The sequence below is a fragment of the Talpa occidentalis genome, unplaced genomic scaffold (assembly GCF_014898055.3).
Source record: "Talpa occidentalis isolate TD23 unplaced genomic scaffold, MPIMG_talOcc4v2.1 talOcc4.140, whole genome shotgun sequence".
Lineage (NCBI taxonomy): Eukaryota > Metazoa > Chordata > Mammalia > Eulipotyphla > Talpidae > Talpa > Talpa occidentalis.
In genome coordinates, this window is record NW_023601434.1 from 17,442 (window position 1) to 41,734 (window position 24,293).

The 24,293-nt window shown below is 43.0% G+C and overlaps 1 protein-coding gene and 3 non-coding genes across 4 annotated transcripts; 2 read left to right on the top strand and 2 right to left on the bottom strand.

The window, feature by feature from the left end:
* Positions 1 to 270: 270 nt before the first annotated feature.
* On the bottom strand, positions 271 to 12,695 carry LOC119245476 (SCAN domain-containing protein 3-like). The gene is made up of 4 exons (XM_037511560.2): positions 11,751 to 12,695; positions 8,823 to 8,970; positions 4,454 to 5,949; positions 271 to 2,376 (listed from the first exon to the last, which is right to left on the bottom strand). The coding sequence occupies exons 1-4, from the start codon at positions 12,168 to 12,170 to the stop codon at positions 460 to 462; spliced, it is 3,981 nt and encodes a 1,326-aa protein (XP_037367457.1). The 5' UTR covers positions 12,171 to 12,695; the 3' UTR covers positions 271 to 459.
* Positions 12,696 to 19,614: 6,919 nt separating this feature from the next.
* On the bottom strand, positions 19,615 to 19,696 carry TRNAS-GCU (transfer RNA serine (anticodon GCU)). Its single transcript has one exon. It is a non-coding gene; the product is annotated as a tRNA-Ser (tRNA).
* Positions 19,697 to 21,514: 1,818 nt separating this feature from the next.
* TRNAA-AGC (transfer RNA alanine (anticodon AGC)) lies at positions 21,515 to 21,586 on the top strand. Its single transcript has one exon. It is a non-coding gene; the product is annotated as a tRNA-Ala (tRNA).
* A 2,178-nt stretch (positions 21,587 to 23,764) lies between these two features.
* Positions 23,765 to 23,836, top strand: TRNAA-UGC (transfer RNA alanine (anticodon UGC)). Its single transcript has one exon. It is a non-coding gene; the product is annotated as a tRNA-Ala (tRNA).
* Positions 23,837 to 24,293: the final 457 nt, after the last annotated feature.

Genomic DNA, 24,293 nt, shown 5'->3' on the forward strand with positions numbered 1-24,293 from the left:
CACCTCACCCACTGTGTCTAAACATGAACCTACCAAAAGAACTTACAACCCAACTGCTCAGGATCACTTGACAAGTTCAACACCTTACCCACTACCCTGCTTTCCAAGATTCTTTCCTTGAATTCACTTCCCTTCACTGACCTAGTCTGATGCTTCAAAGAATCATCCCTCATGCTGAAGTCCTCCTACCATCTTAATATCCTAATGAATTACAATAAAAAATTACATACTAAATATAAGACCAAATTTTTAATATTAGAATCAACCTATTTAAAATTACATTTAAATAAATATAACAAACGTGAAAAATAAAAATAAAAGGATAAAACTGCACACATAATTGAAAGTATACATATAGGCAATTTAGAAAACTGCTATTTTAATCACAACTATGCCTACTTCCATGAGGCCTATATGTTGACTTTGAAAGAACACTTTGTAACTCAGCATTTGAAGTTTTTAATGTGATAAATGAGCTTGCTTCTTGCTCGTTAATTTGTCTAATCTAGGCTGGATGGAGGACAATGCTACTCTTAGGGGATAATGGATGTTTAAACTGTTCCTATGTTTTGTTTTAATGACACTTAAAGTAGAGAACCCAGTCTCACAGAGGTAAGTTGAGGGGAACAAAAGGAGAGATTTTAAAGCAATCTCAGCAAGTTCAGGGTATTCACTTTTCACTTTTATCCAAAATGAAGGAAGTGATGCTGTATTGTCAAAATTCATTTTTAAACCTTCATCAGTAGCCAGCCTCAGCAGCTCATCCTGTAGAGTTACAGTTAAATTTAAATGATCTTTTGATGAAAGAAATGGATTTTGGATCCATGAATTTCCTATGCATGGATCTTCTTTTGAGGGACAATAAAATTCAAAGCAAACTAACAAATTTGTAAGATGCTCATTGATAACTTTTCGCAGGTGTGCAATATCAAGATCGTTACCTACTTCATTGATAAGTGTCGTCAGGTTATGGAACATGTCATAACAATCTGTGGAAACTCTCCTTTTCCAAGCTTCTAACTTTTGCTTTTGTCCTTCAATCTTATCTGCCATTGAGAAACATGTAGCATTCTTCCCTTGCATGGACGCATTCAGATCATTAAAAACACTGAAGATGTCAGATAAGTAAGCAAGGCTGGCTGTCCAGTTCACATCTTTAAACAGCTGGGACCAAGCTGGTTTTTTGCTCTGCAGAAACACCAGCAGTTCATTTCGTATTTCAAACATTCTCGACAGAACTTTCCCACGCGACAGCCACCGCATCTCAGCGTGTAAGAGCAGTTGCTTATGATCAGTTTCCATATTATCACATAATAGGGAGAATAATCTTGAATTTAATGCATTAGATTTCACATAATTCACAATTTTTACTATGTCCGTAAGCACCCTATTTAGTTCGGCTGATATTTTTTTCATAACAAGACTTTCCCGGTGAATGAAGCAATGAGTTATTTTACATTCTGGTGCAAGTTCCTTAATCTGGGTGACCACCTCAGAATGTTTACCTGTCATTGAAGCTGCACCATCAGAACACACGCCTACGCAGAACTTAAATTCCAGACCACACTTGTTGACAATGTAATTCTTCACAGCTTCATATAGTTCCGAGTTAGTTGTGTTTGTTGGCAAAGAGGCTGAAAAGAAGAATTCTTCCTTTATGTCATCATCATGTTCGAACCTCACATATACTAAAAGAACGATCATGTTTGCGATATCTCTGCATTCATCAAATTGCAATGAAAAATACTTGGCTTGTTTGATTTGTTCGATGAGCTGGTCCTCCATGTCATTAGCCAGTTCCTGGATCCTCCGAGCGATGGTGTCATTGGACAGCGGCACTTGTGCCACCTTCTTGGCTGCTGACTCACCCAGCATTTCCAAGCAGACTTCTTTGATGCAGTCTTTCACAAGCGTCTCTGCAATTGTGTAGGGCGTTTTAGACTTCGCAACCGGAAGTGCTACTTTGTAAGATGCCCGCAAAGCACTAATGTTGATGTGAGAAACACTGAACACTGGCTTTGGTTGGCTTTTTAATTCACTACTCTTTCTCTCAAAGAATTCTTTCGGTTGGGAACTTATTTCTTTATGTTTTGAATACAAATGCCGCTTCAATTTTGACGGTTTCATCGCCTCATTAGCCAGTACATCTCCACAAATAATGCACTGTGGTTTTAGCACTTCACCGTCAATTATGGCCACAAAACCAAACTCGATGTAGGAGGGATCGTACTTGCGAGTGAAAGTAGTATGAACTCTTTTGGTTTTCACCTCTTCAGGATGACTCCCATTGTTACCATTTCTTTTACTATTGCCTCTGTATTCAGAAAAGGCGTGTCTTTTCTTGACAAAGAAGTCCAGTGAAGCTTGTTTTGCCATCTGCAAATTAGGATTAAAAACAAATAATACAAAATTTACTTGCCTCTATCTAATAATGCTAAACTACAAATTAACTAGGCTTGACTAAAAATAAAAAAAGGATTTAAAACTATAATTCAATATATTGTATACACAATATGCTTACTTTATTATATATAACTTTATAATTAATTATAAAGATAAATGCTTACATTTCCTCAGCGTTCTACATCTTTCGGGGTAATGGCTGACAAAGAACTCATAAAATATCACAGGTTGTGATGTGAAACTGTTGGGCTTGATTAGTGTGCAACTCCACTGCATGTGACTCAGCGTGAGCCTCTAACACCACTGAGCTGGTCAATATTCTCTTAGAAAAGATGAGTCCATTAACCGTACACCTGATGTTGCAGGAATGTCAGATTGTACTCAGTCTCTGTGTACTCTCATCTGCATACGGATCTTATTATGGTATACATGCTTTGCAAACTAGAACCCGTCTAAAGATGACACTCTGGTCCAAATGATGTGTAACCACTATATTTCAAAATTCTGATCTGAACATATAATCACCCTACTTTAGATGACCTATTGATTTAAAAATTCTCTTTTTTGGTGATGGATGGAAACTGGACTTTGGTGACAAGCATAATATAGTATTGCTGATATATGTCTGTATACCTTAAACTATCTATTTTTTAAAAATTTATTTATGTATACAAGAATTGGAGTGTAGAACTGAGTTACAGGGGGTGAGAGGATTCACCAGAGACAGAGTAGGGAACAGAACAGGTAGACTGACTGAAATACACTGCAGAGGGGAGCAGCGTGTGAGGCAGGAGAGGTCTGCTGCACCATGTGGGTTGCTCCCTGGCCTGCCGGATCGAACTTGTGCTGCAGTGGCTGGCAATAACTTGATAGTGCTGTGTTTTTAAATCATGCACCACCAGGGAGGCCCCTTGAGCTTATATTTTGTAAGCCAATGTTACTTCAATAAAAAAAAAGTATTTAGCCTCATTCTGCATTTAAATCTAAAGCCTGAATTCTTTCCCAACCCAAATCCTTATCTTCCAACAACCAAAGTTATCATCCCCTCCCCTTCCTAAATATTTCTTCACTTGATCTGAAATGTTCTTTCTTAGCATATCTCCCATCCAGACTCACAAACCATTAAAAGAAAGTAACATTAAATTCACCGTTCCCAAATTAATTTTTCTGTAGAAAACATACCATCAAACACACCATTTATCCCGTGATTGTGACTTTCTTAAGAAATGCCTGGTATCAACATCAGAAAGGAATAAAAAGATATTGCTCATCACCCCAGAACAAAAATAAAGCAGCACTGAAGGCTGTAACTTCCAACTTGAACAAAAGAAGTGGGGGAGGGCCTTTCTTTGGAGAAAACATATCAAAGATGGCCTGCGTGGTGCTTTAACATATCACGTCAAAACACTGTCACTCAGGGGCCTCCCTGGTGGCACAAGGGGTTAAGACGAAACCTATGAAGCTGCCGTAGCCACTGCAGCATAAGTTCGATCCCTGGTCAGGGAGCTATCCACATGGCGCAGCAGACCTCTCCTGACTTGCCTGCTGCTCCCCTCAGCAGTGTATTTCAGTCAGTCTACCTGTTCTGTTCCCCACTCTGTTTCTGGTGAATCCTCTCACCCCACACCCCAACTCTGGCCTATACCCAGTTCTTGTATGCATAAATAAATAAATCATTAAAAAAAAATATTCTTACTCAGGGCCTCCCTGTTGGCACAAGGTGTTAAGCTTCAGCACTGTGAAGCTATCTGCAGCCTCTGCAGCAAGAGTTCAATTCCCGGCCAGCCAGAGAAATACCCACATGGCGCAGCAGACCTCTCCTATCTTGCCCGCTTCTCCCCTCAGCAGTGTATTTTGGTCAATCCGCCTGTTCTATTACCTACTCTGTCTCTGGCAAATCCTTTTACCCCCACACCCTGGCCTGTACCCCAGTTCTTGTATGCATAAATACATAAATCTTTTTTTAAAAAATTCTCACTCATCATGGTCACAGCAAAGTGTAAAGAGGCTCTCCTCTGCTTTGGTCTATAGCAGACACTCAAACTCTTACCCAATCTCCTACTTTGTTGGATGAAAAAGGTGTCTCTGATGACTTCAGCATTTTTGAAGGTTGAACATTCAAGCTTCTTTGAATCTCACTCTGTTTCCTCTTCACAGCAGTGGTCTCATTGCAGAGACTGCAAGTTATTCTATGGTGACAGCCCTCAGCCTCATGTGAAGAGGGGACGCCACAGACGGGGTAGACATTCCTGTCACAGGACATACAACTATTAGCACCTGTGCACTCTTTTTCACAGACTACACAAGATAAAAATTTTAGTCTGTTTTCAGGGTGGTTTCTTTGGGCCACCAGGGGAGGAAGAGAAAGATTCTCTTCAATGTCACTACTCTCTGTGCCGGTCTCAGTGTTTTCTTCATAGTGCGCTCTTAGAGTATTTTCTAACTCTCTGTCAGGCTGTTCTAAGTCATTATCTGTGTTCAGGCTGGCAACAAGCTCTTCAGTTAACTGAGAATGAGACAGGCCCAGTTTAGCCTCAGAGCTAAAAGGACCTTCACATGGAGCCTGCTGCATGCCTCTGTGATAGGAACGGTTTTGGGTCATCTGAATGAACCATAAAAATTCAGCCCAGTGTGATGAATTGTTAGTTTGCATCCAGGAGATAATCCTATTTTGGATGTCCTCATTAGTCTGATCAGTAGAACTTTGACTTTGGCAAGGTTGAGACTTCCCATGGACAATTTTCAGTTCTGGCCAAATATTACTGAGTTCACTGACAATCTGGCTTGAAAACTCCCTCCCATTGTCAGATTGTAGGACACTGGGGGCACCAGTGATTGTAAAAATATCTAACAGAGCATGCGCAACCTCTTTAGGTCTTTTAGATTTTAATGCCCGCAAAAAGCTCAACTTTGTACGAAGGTCTTGATAATGCATAATAAATTTGTACTCCCCATCAGGATTCAATTGCATGTCTATAAGATCCACTTGACATCTTGAGTTAACTTCCTTAAGTGGCTTGTAAGTTAGAACTTTCTTGAGTTTTGAATTTTTCTGCTGGCAAGGTTTGCAGAGTGTCAAGTATAGCATAATAACTTCTTTTGTGATGTTCTTATATTTTGCTTGTAACTCTTTTTCCATGCGGGTACGTCCGCCATGTCCAATGCTGAGATGTGTATCGTGCAGAATGTCAAATAAGTCCTCACTGTGTAAATAATACCGTATTTTATCTGTGTCTCCGTTTACAGCTTCAATCAGCTTCTCATTGCCTTGTACCAGAATCACATCAAATCTAGCCAATCGACGATAGTCAACTGACTCCTTTTTTGCCTTAGCTTTAGCCTCTTTCACTTCCTTTATTAACTGACAGTACTTTGCTTTAGAAAATATCTTGGTATTATTACTTTTATTTTCTAGTAACACTACTAAGCTTCTGAAAAATTTTTCTCTCATGTTTTCTGGTTCAATTTCTGCTTCATTAGAATCCAAGCTACTGAGGTTATCATCACCCATGCTTTGAGACATCATGGAAAGCCACAAAAATGACCCTAATGTGTAAAGAAAAAAAAAAAAACAATTAGAATGTATAGGAATGTAATTTAAAATACATACAGTTGGGCCTCCCCAGTGGCGCAGCGGTTGAGCGCTGGCTTGCGAAGCTGCCCGCAGCCTCTGTAGCGCCGGTTCAATCCCTGGCTGCTCCCCGGCCACTGGAGGAGGGTCCCACATGGCGTGCAGACCTCTCCTGCCTCCGGCTGCTCCCCTCCCCTTCTCCCTGCTCTGCTCCCTGCTCTGGCTCTGGTGAATTCTCTCACCTTCCCGTGCTTCTGACTGTACCCAGTGCTTGAATCAATCAATCAATCAATCAATCTTGTATAAATAAATAAATTTTAAAAAAAGTTTCTTCTTTAAAAAAAAATAAAATAAAATAAAATACATACAGTCTTGAATTATTTAGAATTAGTGTCAACAATAGTCTTATAGCTGCTTGGGAAAAATACTTTCTCTCAAGTCAACATTGTTTAAACTACCTATTCTTATAACACATATTGAACTGGCAAATTTTATTATTTTTAATTTAAATTTTATTTTTATATTCCCCTTACAATTACAACCCCCTTATTTTGACCCCAAGCCCTCCTTTCCCCGCCCGCCACCCCCCATAGAGTATCTCTGGTTCATAGTTGTTTGTTGATTTTGATATTTTCTTTCTTTTATATATTTTGATATATTCTTTTGATATATTATTTTTCCTGGTCTCTTATTTAAGTTTTCTAGATTCCTGCTATGAGTGAGACCATCCAGTATTTTTCTTTTTCTTTCTGTCTTATTTCGCTGAGCATGATCCCTTCCAGCTCCATCCATGTTGCTGCAAATTGCATGTTGAATTGGCAAATTTTAAACCATACTTAATTGTTCATAATTTCCAAAACAAAGTATATTAATGATATGTTACTGGGTGTTTGGGTTTCACTTAATTCTCAATTGTTCCAATAAGAATTCCTTGATCATTTAATTTAAATTCACATTGAATTCTCCTTTCTTGAAAGACATAATTTATTCATAACACAAACTAGTGTAATGCTTTTTTCTTTTATAGCTTCATATGTAGAGCAAGAGTTTAAGTTTATGAAGAGGTAGGGATCACTTATTTCTCTAGTATCTTTCCATCATCTAACATATTACTACATAGAAAAAAGGGCTGCAGGGCCTCCCTGGTGGCACAGGGATTAAAGTCTCAGTGCTATCAAGCTAGCCACTGCGGCATGAGTTCATCCCCAGCCAGGGAGGTGACCTACATAGTGCAGCAGACCTCTCCTGCCTCCTCACTGCTCCTCTCAGCAGTGTATTTCAGTAGATCTGCCTGTTCTGCTCCCCACTGTCCCTTGTGAATCCTCTCACCCCCCACCCCGCACCTCTGGCCTACACCCAGTTTTTGTATACATAAATAAAAAAATAAATCTTAAAAAAAAGAAAAGAAAAAGGGCTACATCAAAATTGACTAACTTACAATGAAGATGACAGCCCTGGTAGTGTTATCTCCAAATGTGACTGAAGAGAACATTATATGGCTAGTATTTCTTCCCACACTGATATAGTGTGTGCTTTTCTATGAAGCCATGAGCAGAAAAGGCAAGCTATAGCAATGTAAATAACAACCAGGGAGTTCTGAGCTCCAGAAGTTATTCAAATTGATTTTAGTAGGTCTAGGATAAGCAGGGAATAGGGAGTTGGTACAGCTATAAGAGGAGGAAAAATATGTATTGGTTATACTTAAGCCTTTTGGAAAAGACAGTTGCTCCAGAACTAGGCCAGCCGGTGCTCCTGCCTCCACTCCACATTGCACTGTAGGATCTCTAATAGACATAACTTTAGACATTCCATTTCCTTCTGTAGAATTTTTTTTTAAAGATTTTTTTTATTTATGCATATAAGAACTGGGGTACAGGCCAGAGGTGTGGGGGGTGAGAGGATTCAGTAGAGACAGAGTGGGGAACAGAACAGGCAGACTGACTGAAATACACTGCTGAGAGGAGCAGCGGGTGAGTCAGGAGAGGTCTGCTGCGCCTTGTGGGTAGCTCCCTGGCTGGGGATCGAACTGGTCATGGCTGCTGCGGACAGCCTCATAGGTTGAGGCTGCATCTTAACCCCTTGCACCTCCACGGAGACCCCCTTCTGTAGAATTTCTTTTTTTTTTTTTTTTTAATAGAGACATGTTTTATTTATTTATTTGTTTGTTTGTTTTGCTTATACATGCACTGGGTACAGTCAGAAGTGTGGGAGGGTGAGAGAATTCACCAGAGCCAGAGCGGGGAGCAGAGCAGGTAGAAGGACCTAAGTACACTGCTGAGGGGAGCAGCGGGAGGCAGGAGAAGTCTGCGCACCATGTGGGACCCTCCTCCGGAGGCAGGAGAAGTCTGCGCACCATGTGGGACCCTCCTCCGGAGGCCGGGGAGTGGCCAGGGAGCAGCCGGGGATCAAACTGGCGACGGAGTGGCCGCTGGCAACTTCGCAACCCAGCGCTCAACCGCTGCGCCACTGGGGAGGCCCCTTCTGTAGAATTTCTAAGTAGTATTTCCAAGTCTTAAGTGACAAAATTTGGGGACCGAGGTTGTAGAAATGGGACATATGTAAATGCTCCTAACATTTACATAGAGTGACAGCTCTGATTTATCCATAGGTATTTAACTCCATTGCAAAGGAAAAGCAGGGAAAAGCTTATATTCAACTATTTTTTACAGGATTACCCTGACTGCTTAGTTCAGCAACTTTATTAATCTAGCACTAGACTGGCTGATTTTTTTTTCCCTGTAGCCATATTCAGTAGAAGTGTGAATGGGATGAAGTTTGGAAAATTTTCAGTGGCTAGAACCTTTCCTCTCCCAAATCTCATCTTCCTTCCAGACACTATTATCCTCACCATTATCTTGAAGTGTGTGTGGCTCTGGAGAGTCACAGTCCATCCTGTCTTCCAAAGACTGGAGCTGGGTACCTAAGGGTTCCTTTGTAGCTTCCAGAGGAGCCATTTCTTCCATAGAAACTTCCTGCCCAAATGGGCCTTGTGGGACCTGGGGACAAACAGGTACATTTGAGTTAATGTAAGTAATCACTGTACAAACCATAGCTAAACCTAAAAACATTCTTCTACTGAAGTAGACTATAAGGAGAAAAAAAAAGTTTTCATTGAATCTTTAGAAGAGTACAAGGTGGAATGAGAAACAAAATACACTGGCCCAATAAAGACAGTAAAAGGAGCTAGTAGTTCTTCCTGTGGTTTCTGAAACAACATCAAAAACACAATAAAGGAATCTGTTCAAAATTTTGATAACTGAGGGGGAGGAAGCAAATATTGTTTAATGATGAACAATGATGTAAAAAAATAAAAAAATTAATATAAAAAAATGAAAAAAAATTTTGATAACTGAGAGGAAATTATAAGGAGTTTCAGTATGAACAATGAGAAGTAAATACTTGGGGTGAGGAATATACAAATTATCTAATATAAACTAATTAGCTTTTGATCCCAGAAGGAATATGATGTTTGTTTTAGACAAATGTGGAAAACATTAGCCCAGTGTGTTGTGGATAAAAAGTATGTTACTGAAAAAAATAATCAAGTTGGATAACTGTTTTGGGTGAAGGAAAAAAAAAAAAACCATTATACTCTCCTTACACTAGTATATGGTGTTAAATTAAATTTCCTCAGTTGTCCCCTCAAACAATGTATTTTTAAGCCTACAAGCTAGTTAATGCTTAAACATTGTTTTCACTAACAGATTCTGGTAAGTGATATATATTTACTGTGTCACATCACAAGATACATGTTATCAAGCTATTTCATTATTGATAATGCTAAATTTGATCACTTAGTTAAGGTAATGAGCAGATCCATTTGAAAAATATCGTTTCTCCTCCTCCCCACTGTATTATCATCAGCATGCTTCTATGGCACTTGCAAAACCCTTTGCTGGCTCATTTTCTGGAATACAAAAAAGTTTAGAAAGAGAGACACAAATATGGGAGGGAACCGTGCAAATAATCACTTCCAAAACAGAGATTGTGTTCAAGAAAGCCAAAAAGGAGGATGTGGACGTGAATGGGGGTTATGTCCAGGACTGTATGTCTTTTTTTTTTTTTTAAAGATTTGTTAATTTATGCATACAAGAACTGGGGTATAGGCCAGAGGTTGGGAGAGGAGGGGCAAGAGGATTCACCAGAGACAGAGTGGGGGGCAGAACAGGCGGACTGAATGAAATACACTGCTGAGGGGAGCAGAGGGAGAGACAGGAGAGGTCTGCTGGGCCACGTGGGTCAGCTCCCTGGCTGGGGATCAAACTCATGCTGCAGTAGTTACGGATAGCTTCATAGTGCTGACTGCTTAACACCTTGCACCACCAGGGAGGCCCCCAGTACTGTATGTCTTCACCACTTTCTGCATTTGGCTATAACCAGATGGCCTGTATTCTGCAGTTCTTACAACTTGCTGGAAAAACTCACCCATAAGCCAGCACAATTTCAGCACTTCCTTGTGTAAAATCTTTTTTTTTCTTTTAAGATTTATTTATTTATACATACAAGAACTGGGATACAGGCCAGAGTTTTGGGGGGTGAGAGGACTCACCAGAGACACAGCAGGGAACAGAACAGGGAGATCGACCAAAATACAATGCTTAGGGGAGCAGCGGGCAGAGTCAGGGGAGGTCTGCCACGCCATGTGGGTCCCCTCCCTGGCTGGGGATCGAACCTGTGCTTTGGTGGCTGCGGTGAGCTTCAAGGGTTGCGTCTTAACCCCTGCGCCACCGGGGAGGCCCCCCCCTGTGTACAATCTTATATGAAAGTTTTAACATTCCAGAAAAATATATCTTAACTGATCCAATTGTATACACAAAATGTTACGAGAAATTATGAATAGTAAAATGGAAGTGTTTGGCAATATAATGTTCCAAAATTACTGCACAGACAGCAAGTATACTCTTAAAAATAATCTCTAGTGCAATGGTAAAAAATAGAATGCTGGGGCCTCCCCGGTGGCGCAGTGGCTGAGCGCTGGGTTCCGAAGCTGCCCGCAGCCTCTGCAGCTCCGGTTCGATCCCCGGCCACCAGAGGAGGGTCCCACATGGCGCGCAGACCTCTCCTGCCGCCTGCTGCTCCCCTCAGCAGTGTACCTCGGTCCTTCGGCCTGCTCTGCTCCCCGCTCTGGCTCTGGTGAGTTCTCTCACCCTCCCGCGCTTCTGACTGTACCCAGTGCTTGTATAAATAAATAAACAAATAAATCTTTAAAAAAAAAATAGAATGCTGAACTCAATACTCCTTGTGTACCAACAACTACAGGTACTGAAAAGTATCTAGATGATACAATTAATCTCTTCATTGCAAAGAAGACACTGAGGCCCAGAGCAAGTGTGATACCATCAAGGTTATACAGCTCATGAGTGACAGAGTCTATTACAAAGTCCACATCTTCTAATTCATCATTCCCTGATATTTCCATTATATTGGCCTACTTCTCCATGTCTCTCCTAGAAGGTATTCTTTATATTCTTACATTGATTTGTTTTCATACATGGCAAAAGTTCTGGACATTATAAGAAGAGAGAGCAACGCTAATCTCAGTCACTAGATACAACATAGTTTCTTACTGGTAATGGATCAAGATTTCCCATTTGGTTAAATCACCTACTTAGCTATCACACAAAAACTGTATTCATCTGTTCATCTACAGCAGTGATCAAATAATAAAGCTCCACACTGCAATTTGCAGCCACCAATGTAAAGTTAATCCCACTTACTCCACCTTGGATCCAAGCACTCAAATCCTCCACAGAAACTGGCACCTTCAATTTCTCACCTGTCGTCTAGGTTCATCCAGTTCCCTCTCCAAATCTTCCAGCACAGTCACCACCTCCTCTCCGCTCTGAGGATGGTGCTCTCGCACCCAGGCCTGGAGCTCCTCGGGCAGGATGGTCAGTAACTGCTCCAGCACCAACAATTCCAGAATCTGCTCCTTGGTGTGCATCTCTGGTCTCAGCCACTGGTGGCAAAGTTCCCGAAGTTGGCTTAGCGCCTCCCTGGGTCCAGGTGTCTCCTGATAGCAGAAATGCCTGAAGCGCTGGCGAGAGTGTTCCCTGGTCTGAGACAGATTCCCTTGTAGGCAGGATTCCTGATCCCAAATATGGTCTTCTTCCTTAACCTTTACTTTGATGATCTCCCCTTGATCCTCCGCAGCCTGGCCAGCCGAGGCTTCAAGGGCCCCGGAATTTGTTGCCATCCTGAGCTTACACAGCTCAGAGGAAGGCTCTTTCCAATTGGGGTGAGGGAGATGGCTGACTTTCCTTGAGGTCCCCACCCAATCCTTGGTCAGGAAAGTGCGATGAAAGAAGATACGGTTAGCCCAGAAAAAAATTACAATCGCAGACAAAAAGGACTTGATTATGTGACAAGTTACCAGAGCAATTCCATTGAAAGTGACAAGACCAGGAGTGAGCAGAGAGCTAGTCAATAATGCCACCAGGTCTTCAACTGGGTGGAGACAGAAAACTGAGTTTATCCAGTACACTTTGGCCCTTACTAAGCCTGGGGACACGAGTCCAGGCAAGAAAATCAGGGAGAGGGTCGGTCCGAAGCCACAGCACCTCGCAGTCCAGGCCGACACGGGGCGTGAGAGGCCCGGCCGTCGCCGGGAGGGACCACGTTGGCTCAGCAGCGGCTCACACCTCCGGGGAGCAGAGATCGCCCCCGCCAAGCCGAAGGAGCGGTCGGAGGACGACACTCCCCGGAAAGTGCCGCGCCCCAGAACCAGGCAACCACCCAGCGCGTTCCCGCCTCCCGGGCCACGCCCCACTTCCGGTCCTCCGCCTCATTTCCTGTCCGCTCTAGGGTTCCAGGAAGTGTCGTCGTCTCGATGGTCGCGGTGGGTTGACTAGTAAACACGAGGCGACGCGCATCCCGCACCTGGCTGAGATCTAACTCTAGAGTTACCCCGCGGTCCTTGGTGGGGGCGGGGGGCGCCCCCACTGTGGGGAGTCTCTGGAGAAGCTGGGTTTTCTCGTCCTGCTGATAAACTGCCGCCGCGCTCAGTGCTCACCGCCGCACCCTACGGTTACTATGGAAGCGCTTCCCCGCTGCGTTTGCCAAGTTCGCTCCTGGGGCGGCGCCGCCACGGCCTTTTCTAGCTAGTAACGGGCCACCCTCTCCTGTCCCGGTCGCTCCGAGTCAGTCCTGAGAAATAACTGTAAGAGGAGGTTACGTCTTTCCATCTGATGGACGGGAACACCAAGCCCCAGAAAGAGTGAACTTTCCCCTAATGGCAGCTGGAGCTGTTTCTGCTTCCTCTCGCTTTCTGAGCCCTGAAATAAACGAGCGTGGGAAACTGGTCCCAGAAAACCAACAAGCAGAATCTGGATGTTTTCAGAGCCTCGTGAGTCACTAGAGTGGAGCAAGCAGAAAATTCCCACCTGGCTTATGCTCCTTAAGACAGCGCTTTGCTATGCTATATATACGAAAGTCACGGAGCTGGCAGTAGCAGAGAGGGTGCAATTAACCAAAGAGAAGACTCCGATGCAAGAGGAAAAGGCGCAGGTCATGAACTTCTGCCAGGAGTCTGGAAGCGCAAGAATCATTGCAAGAACCTACTTGATTCCTCTTCTTCCATCCCAATCAAGGCCTTGTTAAGAGAACTTCGATAAATGATAGATGCACGAGGAATGTTTGTTGAGTTGCTGGATGTTTCCTCTTCCCCATTCCCTCGTCCCTCCCACTTTGGCCCCTACTGATAATTTCTCACATTTTGGCTTTTCTGATTGAGATTTTGAAGAATCAGCACATTTCTTTTGGAAATCTCTGAACTAAAAAGTCTTACGGGGCCTCCCCTGGTGGCCCAGCGGTTGAGTGCTGGGCTGCAAAGCTGCCCGCAGCCTCTGCAGCGCCAGTTCGATCCCCGCCTGCCGCCTGCTGGCGAGGGTCCCACATGGCGCGACAGACCTCTCCTGCTGTGCCCACTGCTCCCCTCAGCAGTGTATTTCTCAGTCTGCCTGTTCTGTTCCCCGCTCTGGCTCTGGTGAATTCTCTCACCCTCCCTCACTTCTGACTGTACCCAGTGCTTGCATAAGTAAATAAATAAATAAATCTTAAAAAAAAAAAAGTCTTACGTTTGGGGTCTGTGACCGGTCTCAAGTGAGTTTCTAAAGTGAGGTGAAATTGTATATAAAATTTTTGTCCATGTGTCAGTCATCAGCTTCCAAAGGGGTAAAGATGGAGCCTCGCCATTCATTTTCCTTGCCACGATTAATATGTGCCACTTAACTTTTCTGCTTTTCCACAAATCAGTTTAATTTTTGCAGCCAAGGATTCTATTTCCTCTTTCATCTTCAAGGCCAGGCTGAGCAGTGACTGTGAAGTAAACATGAATTCTAAGTCCTCTACTGAAGGGCATTAATTTTTTTTTATAAATTTGCATTTTTAATTACTAAAGTGACACACACACATACACACTTGTAAACAAAAAATATATCCACAAAATAACAAAAAGAGAATATTGCAAATCGGGAAAAGTCTATTTCCAATTCCCTTTCTCAGAAAATTGAGGCCAAAAGTTTCATGTATATTCCTTGAACTTATTTAAAAGTGAATATAGGACCTTCCCTGGTGGCTCAGGCGGTTGAGCACATCGCTGTGAAGCTGTCCGCAGCCTCTGCAGCGCCGGTTCGGCCAGCGAGGGTCCCATATGGTGGGGCAGACCTCTCCTGTCTGGCCAGCTGCTCCCCTCAGCAGTATATTTCGTCAGTCTGCCTGTCCTATTCCCCGCTTTGTCTCTAGTGAATCCTCTCACCCTCCTGCACATCTGGTTTGTACCCTGGTTCTTGTATAAAATAAATAAATCTTAAAAAAATTTTTTTAAAAAGTGAATATATAAACTTACTAATTACGCCTGACAGAAATTAGAGCATGCTATACATGGCAATGCAGCAAGTTGCTGGGAATTCTTTGTTTTAAACTTTAAATCCTCTCCAGAAACTGCCAAACCAACATGTTTGTTACATCCATCCCATTCTTTGTAGTAGCTGTATGTTCTATCAATTAAATGGATTGGGCACATTTTCAAGCTTCTGGTGTTGCAAATACTACAATGAATATGCATATATATATATATGTATTTCTGCAGGATGACTTTTTAAAAGAAAAAGTTTAGAGATTATATTGATAGATATTGCAAACTGCCTTTTGGAGACGTATTCATCATGATTTTTCTCACTAAGTGCATTAAGACCTCTCAATTGCATAGAACCTTTCAAAGGCCCAGGAAGGGATTGCCATGTATGAAATATGTTCTTGTAAACTTTGCGAAAGTATATTACAATAGAAATTAGTTAAGACTGCTGCCACCTTCTACTCCAACTCATCCTTGGAATGGCCATATCTGATTGTGTTGATAATGTCTATTCTTTACTTAAAGAGCTCCCCTGCCCCTGCTAAATTGTGTAGGCTTCAGACTGGCCCAAAAGTGACCCACCTCTGCTGAAATCTAATTTATGCTCCCAACAGAAGGGCACGTGACAGTGCCTGGATTGCCTAGAATTATATTTTGCTGTTGCCTCTTGTTCAGCAACAACAAGGCATCAGCTTTCATGACCAGGGTGCTCTCACTGAAGCCTGCACTAACTCTTGGTTTGGAGCTCCTGCAAAACTATCAAGGAGATATCACAACCACGGAAGTATGTCTAACTTGTATAGTGTCTCTGTCAACCCTGTGGTGAGATGATTAGTGCTCTAGGTTTTGAATCCAGCAACCTGGCTTTGAATCTTGTTGAGATGCCCCAGGACAGACGTTTTATAGTTCCTAGGATGGCATCTGAACTTGAACCGAGTTCCTCTGCTATATACGTGTGACTGTCAGCAGCCGTATTTGAGTATCCTCTTTTCACAAAGAACCGAATACTTGCACCTGGGAAGCAACGGATTTCCCGTGATGGAGACAGGGTGGCTTTAAAATCTCCAAGGTAACGGAGGCCCCCTTCCGCCCCGCCCCCACCCCGGTCTTCTAAGCTTACACCCCACGGGGGTCGCAGAGTCTCCGTCTCCGGGGCGCTGCTGGCTCCCTCGCTGTGAACCTCACATCCCGGGGAACTTCTCACTTGCTCTTTCCATTCCCCTTTCACCGAGACAGTTCACTCCCTCGTCATTCTCCTCTCCTGCCTTCTTCTGGTTCACCCCACCCACCCCAACTGCGAGGCCGCGAAGCTTGCGGGTCCCTGTTGTCCAGGTCGCAGGAATAAAGTCACCTCCCAGCAGTTAGGGGGGCTCCCCACGCGCGGACCCGGCGTTCCCCATTGATCGCAGATCGCCCGTGATTGTGAATTAAAAGCGAACGGAAAGCACTACTCAAGGTGGAGGGGCCTAGGAAGGACCTAAACCCGCGTGGGGGAGGAGGGTGCTGGGGTGCGACGTCCGAGGCCCCAGCGTGTCTCCGAGCCCTTGTCCCTCCCCGCCTAGCACCCCGAGAAGTGGGGCGAATCTCCCGACCCGATCCTCCCCAGAAGCTGCCAAATAAACGCGCCTGGCAAACGCTTTCCTCTCCCAGTCTGAGGCTCAGGTAATGGAGAAAGCCCCCTGTAAGGGCAGGAAGGGACACAGTGCAGGTTTTCTAGGATCCAGCAGACCGGGTAAAGGAGGAGTCAGAGTCCTCAGTGGTTTTGCAGGCCTTTTATTGGGGTTCACCAGGCATATGGCACGCAGGGGTGCTGGAGGGCCGGGAAGCTGGCAGGCCTCCCAGCCCCCAGCAGGTAGGAAGACTCTAGGCTCTCCGGCCTTCTCTCAGTTTCTGCTTCTCTTGCTTCTCTCTCGGCTTCTCTTTTGGCTTCTACTGGTGTCCCGTGATGCCGCCCTTAAAAACACAGTCTTAGCCCAGGTGAACCCCATCTACCTATGCCCACACCCTACTCCAGGTGCCCGCCATCAGACATGCATTCAGGACCGCAAGGATCCATCATCTCTCCTGATGGCAGGAGGGCAGAAAAGCCTGACATTTTTCCTTACCCTACACTCCCCCACAACACACACACACACTTCCCCCCACTCCCACCCTCCCAATTACTCTTATTGTGTAGACAGGACAGACACTGGCGATAAAGCTGATCAAACCTGGATCGTACAAAAAGCTCTGGCTAGACACTCATTTTGCTGTTGAATGATGGGAAAGAAGAGAGGTGGATGGATGGAAGAAAGATTTCCTTTGGCAGGACAGGACCCAAATCCGGAAGACACAAGTAACTATGTTTTGCACAATTTCATCTCTTCTATGACAAAGCAGAGAGCTTTCAAATCCTTGATCTTTTCTTCAGATTTCTTCCTCCTTGGACATTTTAATGTTTTTGTGTATAACAAAAACACAAATGAAGTACTACTTGGATCAATCCTAATAATTTGTTAAACTATTAAATATTTCATTAACTCATATTATGAATTACCACTGGCTACACAGAGAATCTGTAGCAAAGATTACTAAATTTATGAAAATAGATCCTTTCGGTTCCCACTAGAAGTACTTGATTGTACCTCCCTTATGTGGCCTGTGATGTTGCTAATTGCAGAAGAAAATGACACTTCTTGCTTGTGGTGTTGCCTGAGTGGTCCTGCCCGTCTTTCCACCTTGCTTGTGCTGGTGTTATAAGATCTCCTGCCACCAACCCCTTCCCCCCAACCCCGCCATGGGTCTCCCTGTTGGTGCAAAGAGTTAAGTCTCAGCATTATGAAGCTATCCGCAGCCATTGCAGCATGAGTTTGGAGTTTAATCCCCACCCAGGGCACTGACCCACAGGACACAGCAGACCTCTCCTGTCTCCCCACTACTCCCCTCAGCAGTGTATTTCTGTAGGTCCTTGTATGCATAAATAAATAAAATATATGTTTTTAAAAATATTTATTTATTTATGCATACAAGAACCAGGGTACAGACCAGATGTGCGGGAGGGTGCGTGGATTCACCAGAGACAGAGAGGGGAACAGAACAGGCAGACTGACTGAAACCCACTGCTGAGGGGAGCAGCAGGCGAGGTAGGAGAGGTCTGCTGCGCCATGTGGGTATATCTCTGAGACTGGCCAGATTCAAACCCACATTGCAGAGGCTGCAGACAACTTCACAGTGCTGCAAGTTGCCAAATAAGTTCTCCCTGAAAGTAACCTCTCTCTTTTGAAATGGCCTGACAGCCTTCCTCATGTGGGAGGTTCATAACTGCAATTCTTATTCCAATCACCGCCATCTTTGCCTGTGGGTCTCTCATCCACAGGAAGTGATGACATCCTGTCTCAAAGCCAACTGCTCAAATAGACCCCAGAGCTCCAACCATCCTCCTGGAAATTTATAAAAATGACAGTTAAAAATAAGAGAACCACTTCTCAAGTATTGAAAGAGAATTCAGTGATGTAATCCTTGTGATAATACCCAGCATCCAGAACTCCTTGTCCTTGTTCCAATTTAGTAACTCAGACTTTATTCCCAGTCTCTAAATGAAGGGAATGAAAAAGACCTGGCTGGAGGTAATGCCTGCATGGAAGTGACCCAGGACTGGAGGAAGACCAATCAAGTTCCTCTTCCCCTACTCTTGATATCAATTAAGTTCTTTTTTGTAATTTTCTACCCAGGGACCTCATTACTAGCCCATTGGCTAAAAGCCTCCAGCTGCGACCATTGTATTCTGAGTGAGTTCCTCCTTGTGATATATTCACAAATGTTTAATGTGATATTGGAAAGAATAGCAATGACTATCTGTGGGGGGTGTAATTATGTGGTTAGGGAGTAAGGGTGGGTACAAGATTTTGATGTATAACTTCTTTTTTTTAAGGATTTGTTTATGCATACAAGAACTGGGGTACAGGCCAGAGGTGTGGAGGGTGAGAGGATTCACCAGAGACAGAGTGGGGAACAGAACAGGTGGATCCACTGAAATAAACTGCTGAGAGGAGCAGCAGGCGAGACAGGAGAGGTCTGCTGTGCCATGTGGGTCACCTCATGTTGCAGTAGCTGCAGAGAACTTCATAGTTCCGCATCTTAACCTGTTGTGCCGCCAGGGAGGCCCCTGTATAACTTCTTATAGTGCCTATCAAAATCTTAAATGATATATACTATAAAGTATGTGTATAGTTACATGTAGCATATGTTATAAATGATATAAATATTATATATATATATCAAAAGTCTGACAAGATGAAAATCACAAGCAGGAACTACACCCACACAATACTTACTAGCTTCTTCTCTGTCTTGTTAAAGGAGGACTCTTTGGATCTAACTGGGAATGTGGCATGGGGTGTATCTTCAGTTTTGTCATATCTCTAAGTGGAGACAAACTCTTCTCAAAGTTAGAGATGCTTAGACAATAATGGTTAAGTATTTTGTATTGGGGGGACACTTTGAATTAGCGAACATGAGGAAATTTATAGTACAGCTAAAAGTTGGTTGAAAATATCTTGCAAACAACAGCATAACTTGTAGTTATCGCAAATGGTCGTTTGTATCATTTATCTTGGGCTTAAGTAGGGCAATGTTTTTCTGTATCTCTTAATTATCTGATTGCTTCTGATGAGCTTAAGTATTGCCTCTTCTTGAGACTATTGGGAGTCAGTGTGCCAGAAAGATGCTACGAGCAGTAGATCTTGGCAAATCAAAGGACAAGCAGACAGCAGCGAGCTTAAAGGAGCAGAGACATAAAGCTGTTTTGCGACGAGGATGGGATTCGAACCCACGCGTGCAGAGCACAATGGATTAGCAGTCCATCGCCTTAACCACTCGGCCACCTCGTCACAGTCCTGGTTGGTGTTACTTCTTTGTATCCCTGTAATTTGTTCTGTAGTGCCCTGTCTGATTGCTTTCCTTCAGATTTAATCCTGATCTATTCTTCACAATCAGGTATTTTAGGTACATTTCACAGCAGCAACAAGACTGAGAATTGACAATGATTCAGTGACTTGGCACATATAAAATGAACAGGTAAAACCTGTCCTCGTGTATCTTACATACATAGGTCCTTTTTAAACACACACATGAATATAGGCAGGATTTCGAGCTGTGGCTGACACCTCTGGAACGAGCTGCCCAGTTTTTCCCCAGAAACCGGGGTCCCTTTGGCCCTGCACTATGTATTCCGGCACCAATTTCCTACCATCTGACTTGAGCATCTCCCAGGTTCCTGTTTTCTGGGAGGCATTAAGAAACAAGACCTGAAAAAAAAAAAAAGAAGAAGAAACAAGACCTGGCTTGGTTATGTTATGTATGAATCAAAACCAAGATAAAAGCTTCCATATTAACCTCCCCATGGGTCTCTCACTCAGGAATCTATATAAGTAATAATATAATAATAATTATCATTCATAATGATAAATTATGAAATGAATGGGGGAAGCAGGAATTCTTAGTAGCATGTGAAGCACTGACTATAAAAATGAGGGAAGGGCTGGAGCTGGAAAATCATCATTTTGCAACCATCATGATAAAGATCACTTCAGAGGGTAGATGTTAAATCTTGGGGGAAATTTTGATGAGGAATGGGATATGGACAGTCTTGTCTCCCACAAACCAGATAGAACAACTAAATAGAAAGGTGGACCCTAGACTGGATCCTGGGGGGCAGGAGGGAAAGAGGGGTGGATGGGGTCAATTAGTCAAGCTGGAATGCAGACTGTATTTTAATTAAATACAACGATTGTATCAATAAATATTCCCTGAAGTTTATAAGACAACTGTGGTTATGCAGTAAAGTGTTTAAGGGTAAATGAACATGATGTATGGGCGAGAAAAGAAGCAAATGGAGTATAATGTTAACAGAAGCTGAATCTGGGGCTATTTTTTATTTTTTCTGTTTAATAAAGTTGAAATTGTTTCAGAGGGAGAGAAAGTGAAATTGTAATGGAGGCACCTGGGAAATCAAAAGCTGTGGATTTGGGCCTGGCCAGAACTTTTTTTTTTTTTTTTTTTTTAATATGGTAAGTTACCTGTTCATCCGAGGAACAAATAACTCTGCCCCCAGGTTCCCCACGGATTGGTTGCGGAGAAAAAACCCTCGCCCGCTCACCTCGCCCAAAAGCCCCAGACCCGGTTGCGGGAGGTACAGGCTGTTGGGCATCAGTATTCCAGTTGTCCTAAGCGATGGATCCAAGACTTGGTGAGCTCGCAGTCTCGTTCCCTGTCACCGCCACGAAAAGTTCAGCGAAATACTTTGGTTTCCGGAAAGGAAGATGATTTGAGGGTCTTTGTTTCCTGGGAGGCGGTGCTGGGCGCGGAAACCGGAGCGCGCGCCGCAAGCGGGCACCCCCTTGGCCCGCACCCCTGCTCCCTGCCGCGCGCTGTCTTCCCAGCCCTGACAGCTTCCACCTCCCGGGGTCCTACGCGTGGAAAGAGCAGGAATTGAATCTGGAAAGGGCGGGGGACAACAGATGGAACCTTTCCAGCCTCCTTCCTTTTAGAATCTCACTCTGTTGCTTTCTTCTGACGTCCTGCACGGTCTGTTTCGCAAATGGGAAAACTTGTATTCATGTTTCCTCTGCAATTTCCTAACTTTTTAAGGGGCTAAGAAATAATGGTTATAAATCACGAAAGGAATCCAAAGTGAGGCTCTTACAGCTGGGGGTGTAGCTCAGTGGTAGAGCGCGTGCTTAGCATGTACGAGGTCCCGGGTTCAATCCCTGGCACCTCCAACGGTTTTGCGAGGTGGTCGGTCCCTGCTCAGTCCGCATCTTCCTTTAAACCGCATGTCTTTCTTTCCGCTTTCTATAATTGCCATGATCAGGTCCATTTTCCTTTCGTTTCTCCCTTTAAATCTAGGTTTTCTTTCATTGAATTTTTCTGTCTGCCTCAACTACCTTTTTAGTGCCCAATTTCTGCCTTTTGTCGCCTCCAGAAATGTCTGGAACCTATGTAACGAACATTTTTGCAATTGGCCTGGCTTCTTTGAATTCCATACTAAACACAGAAGAGAAGAATAAATAACAGCCTCAATTTCATTCACTTTTTGAATTCCGAAGAATTCAAAAAGAACACAGTGGGGATGGAATAGCACCTCCAATTAGAAAGAAAATATATTGGTTAGCTCAGAAATTTTGATCACCCAAAGACATGGCAATTATGTGCCAACAAGAACTGTAGGGTTATATGTCCAGTGCTCTGTCATAATATATGATGCCTTTCCAGCCTGAACTGTGGATAATGCCAACTGAATGATCAGAGTCCCCCATCTAATTCCACCTCATGGTTGTAGCAGCTATGGATAATTGTGACCTGCATGCACCATAACAGTATCAGTGGCAAAATGTTGGCCCTAATTTTATCACTACTCTTGCATTTCTTAGCTATGAATCGTCTGTAGAGAAAATCTTTCATCAGTTATATGTTTATTCTGAAACACATTCTATATGGCAGAGGTAGAATAAATGCTTGATTCTTTTCCTTTATTTTCAAAAAAATGAGTTGATATCCATAACACCCTAAAGTTGGATGTTGGAAGACTGTGTGTGTTATTTGACAACTAGATTCTTTACTAAAATCTCTATTTGTAGTAGCTTTTCCATTTTGATGGTCGGTTTCCACATACATAATACTACCAAGATATATATAGAGTTTCAACCTTTCTATTTAATATTTAATCATCTGATTTTTTTAATGTTTAAATGCCTTGATGTGAATCCAATAATCAATTGCATATCAACAAAGGTGAGATAAGTAGACATCATATGTCCCCTTACACAATGCAATAGATATTGGGTAAAAAAAATTACTACTTTGTCCATTTTAACACATGGATCCATCTATTTATAGTAGATATTGGAAATATATGAATATGTTTAATTTCACTGTAATCAGTCAAACTGAAGGTGTGGGAAATACTCTGTCCCTTAATAGATTGAATGATGCCCTCCCCCTCTCCCCCCACCATTTCCCATAGGGGCTGGACCAGTCTACCTTCCCTCCAGCAGTGTAAGAGAGGTATACCACTTTCTTAATTAGAAATCAACGAATTCAGACATCTGGAAAGACTAGACTTGGCCAAGTAAACAAATGTCACACTTTCGTGGGCCAATTTGAACTTGCAGCAGTGGATCACTGTGCTTCTCGGATTTCATCCCAAGTTATGGGCACCCCAGATAACTATCCCACAGTGATTTGCTAGGCTTGTAGTGGGCACCCTGATGACCAGCAAGCATATCTTAAGCAGGATCTGCGTGTCTGCAATGCATTAGTTGATTACCAATCAGCTAAATTAGTTTTACTGAATTTACTCTTGTCAGAGGTGCACAGAAAAATGAGATCAATTTTTCACCGTGTAGGGCTCCTTCGGCCTCCAGTGACACTGTAAATGGACATGGGTCAGTCGTGCTATATTTGATGATTGTCCTGGAGACAGGAAGTGTAAGGGCCACCAATGTTCCGCGGCTTGGACAGAGCTACAGAAACCCCTCTCCCTGGTGCTGACAGCCACTGTGCTTGCTGGAGTGTACAAGACCAGTCCTTTACCCAGCTGCATCCACTGGTTCAACTTTGTGATATGACATGAAATTTCCCAGTGTTTTGCTAGCCATCCAAGATTATATTTTTTTCTGAGCCAGCTATTCCAAAAGGCTCTTGAGCTGAATGACTTATCGTCATGGTCCAGGCAGGTAAACGCCAATTTTGCAATTATTTATTCTGAGCTGGATCTCTTTAGATAAATCTAAAGACTTAGGTGACACTGATTTACACAAATCTTATCTGACACTCAATATGTGTGAAATTCTTATAATTCTCACACATTAAACTGTGAAAACGTTCTAGGGGGGCAAGTTGAACATATATTTATTTATCAGAAAAGTATTTTCATGCCAGACCTCCTTCAGGGTATCAGGAATATAGCTCAGTGGTAGAGTGCATGCTTTGCATGTATGAGGTCCTGGGTTCAATCCCCAGTGTCTCCAACTACTTGTTTTAACGTGCTGGATCTTGATGCTCACTTGATTCTCAGGACTTTCTATATTTCTGAGTGATTTAAACTAAATCACACTCATCCTAGTTTGAAAGTCAAATATATTGCTGAAAAAAATTTGCTTTGTTTCCTCTGCCTGGGCCACTCAGACGTAGATGCTGTAACTCTTATCAACATGGGAACTTGGAGGGCTAAAGAGATTAATTTCAATTTTTGCCTTCTTCCTCTCCCCACAATTCTTTGACTCTCTCACTTGTGCTTCTATCTTACCAAACTGTAAATAAATATTTTACTTTTCATTCCTTCTATTTTAGAATAGATCATAGTCAACAGTTGAATAGAACACATGCTATTGATATAAGTGGGTGAAGGCAAGACTAATTTCTTTTTTTTTTTTTTTTTAATTTTCTAGAGGCATGTCTTATTTATCTATTTGTTTTGTTTGTTTG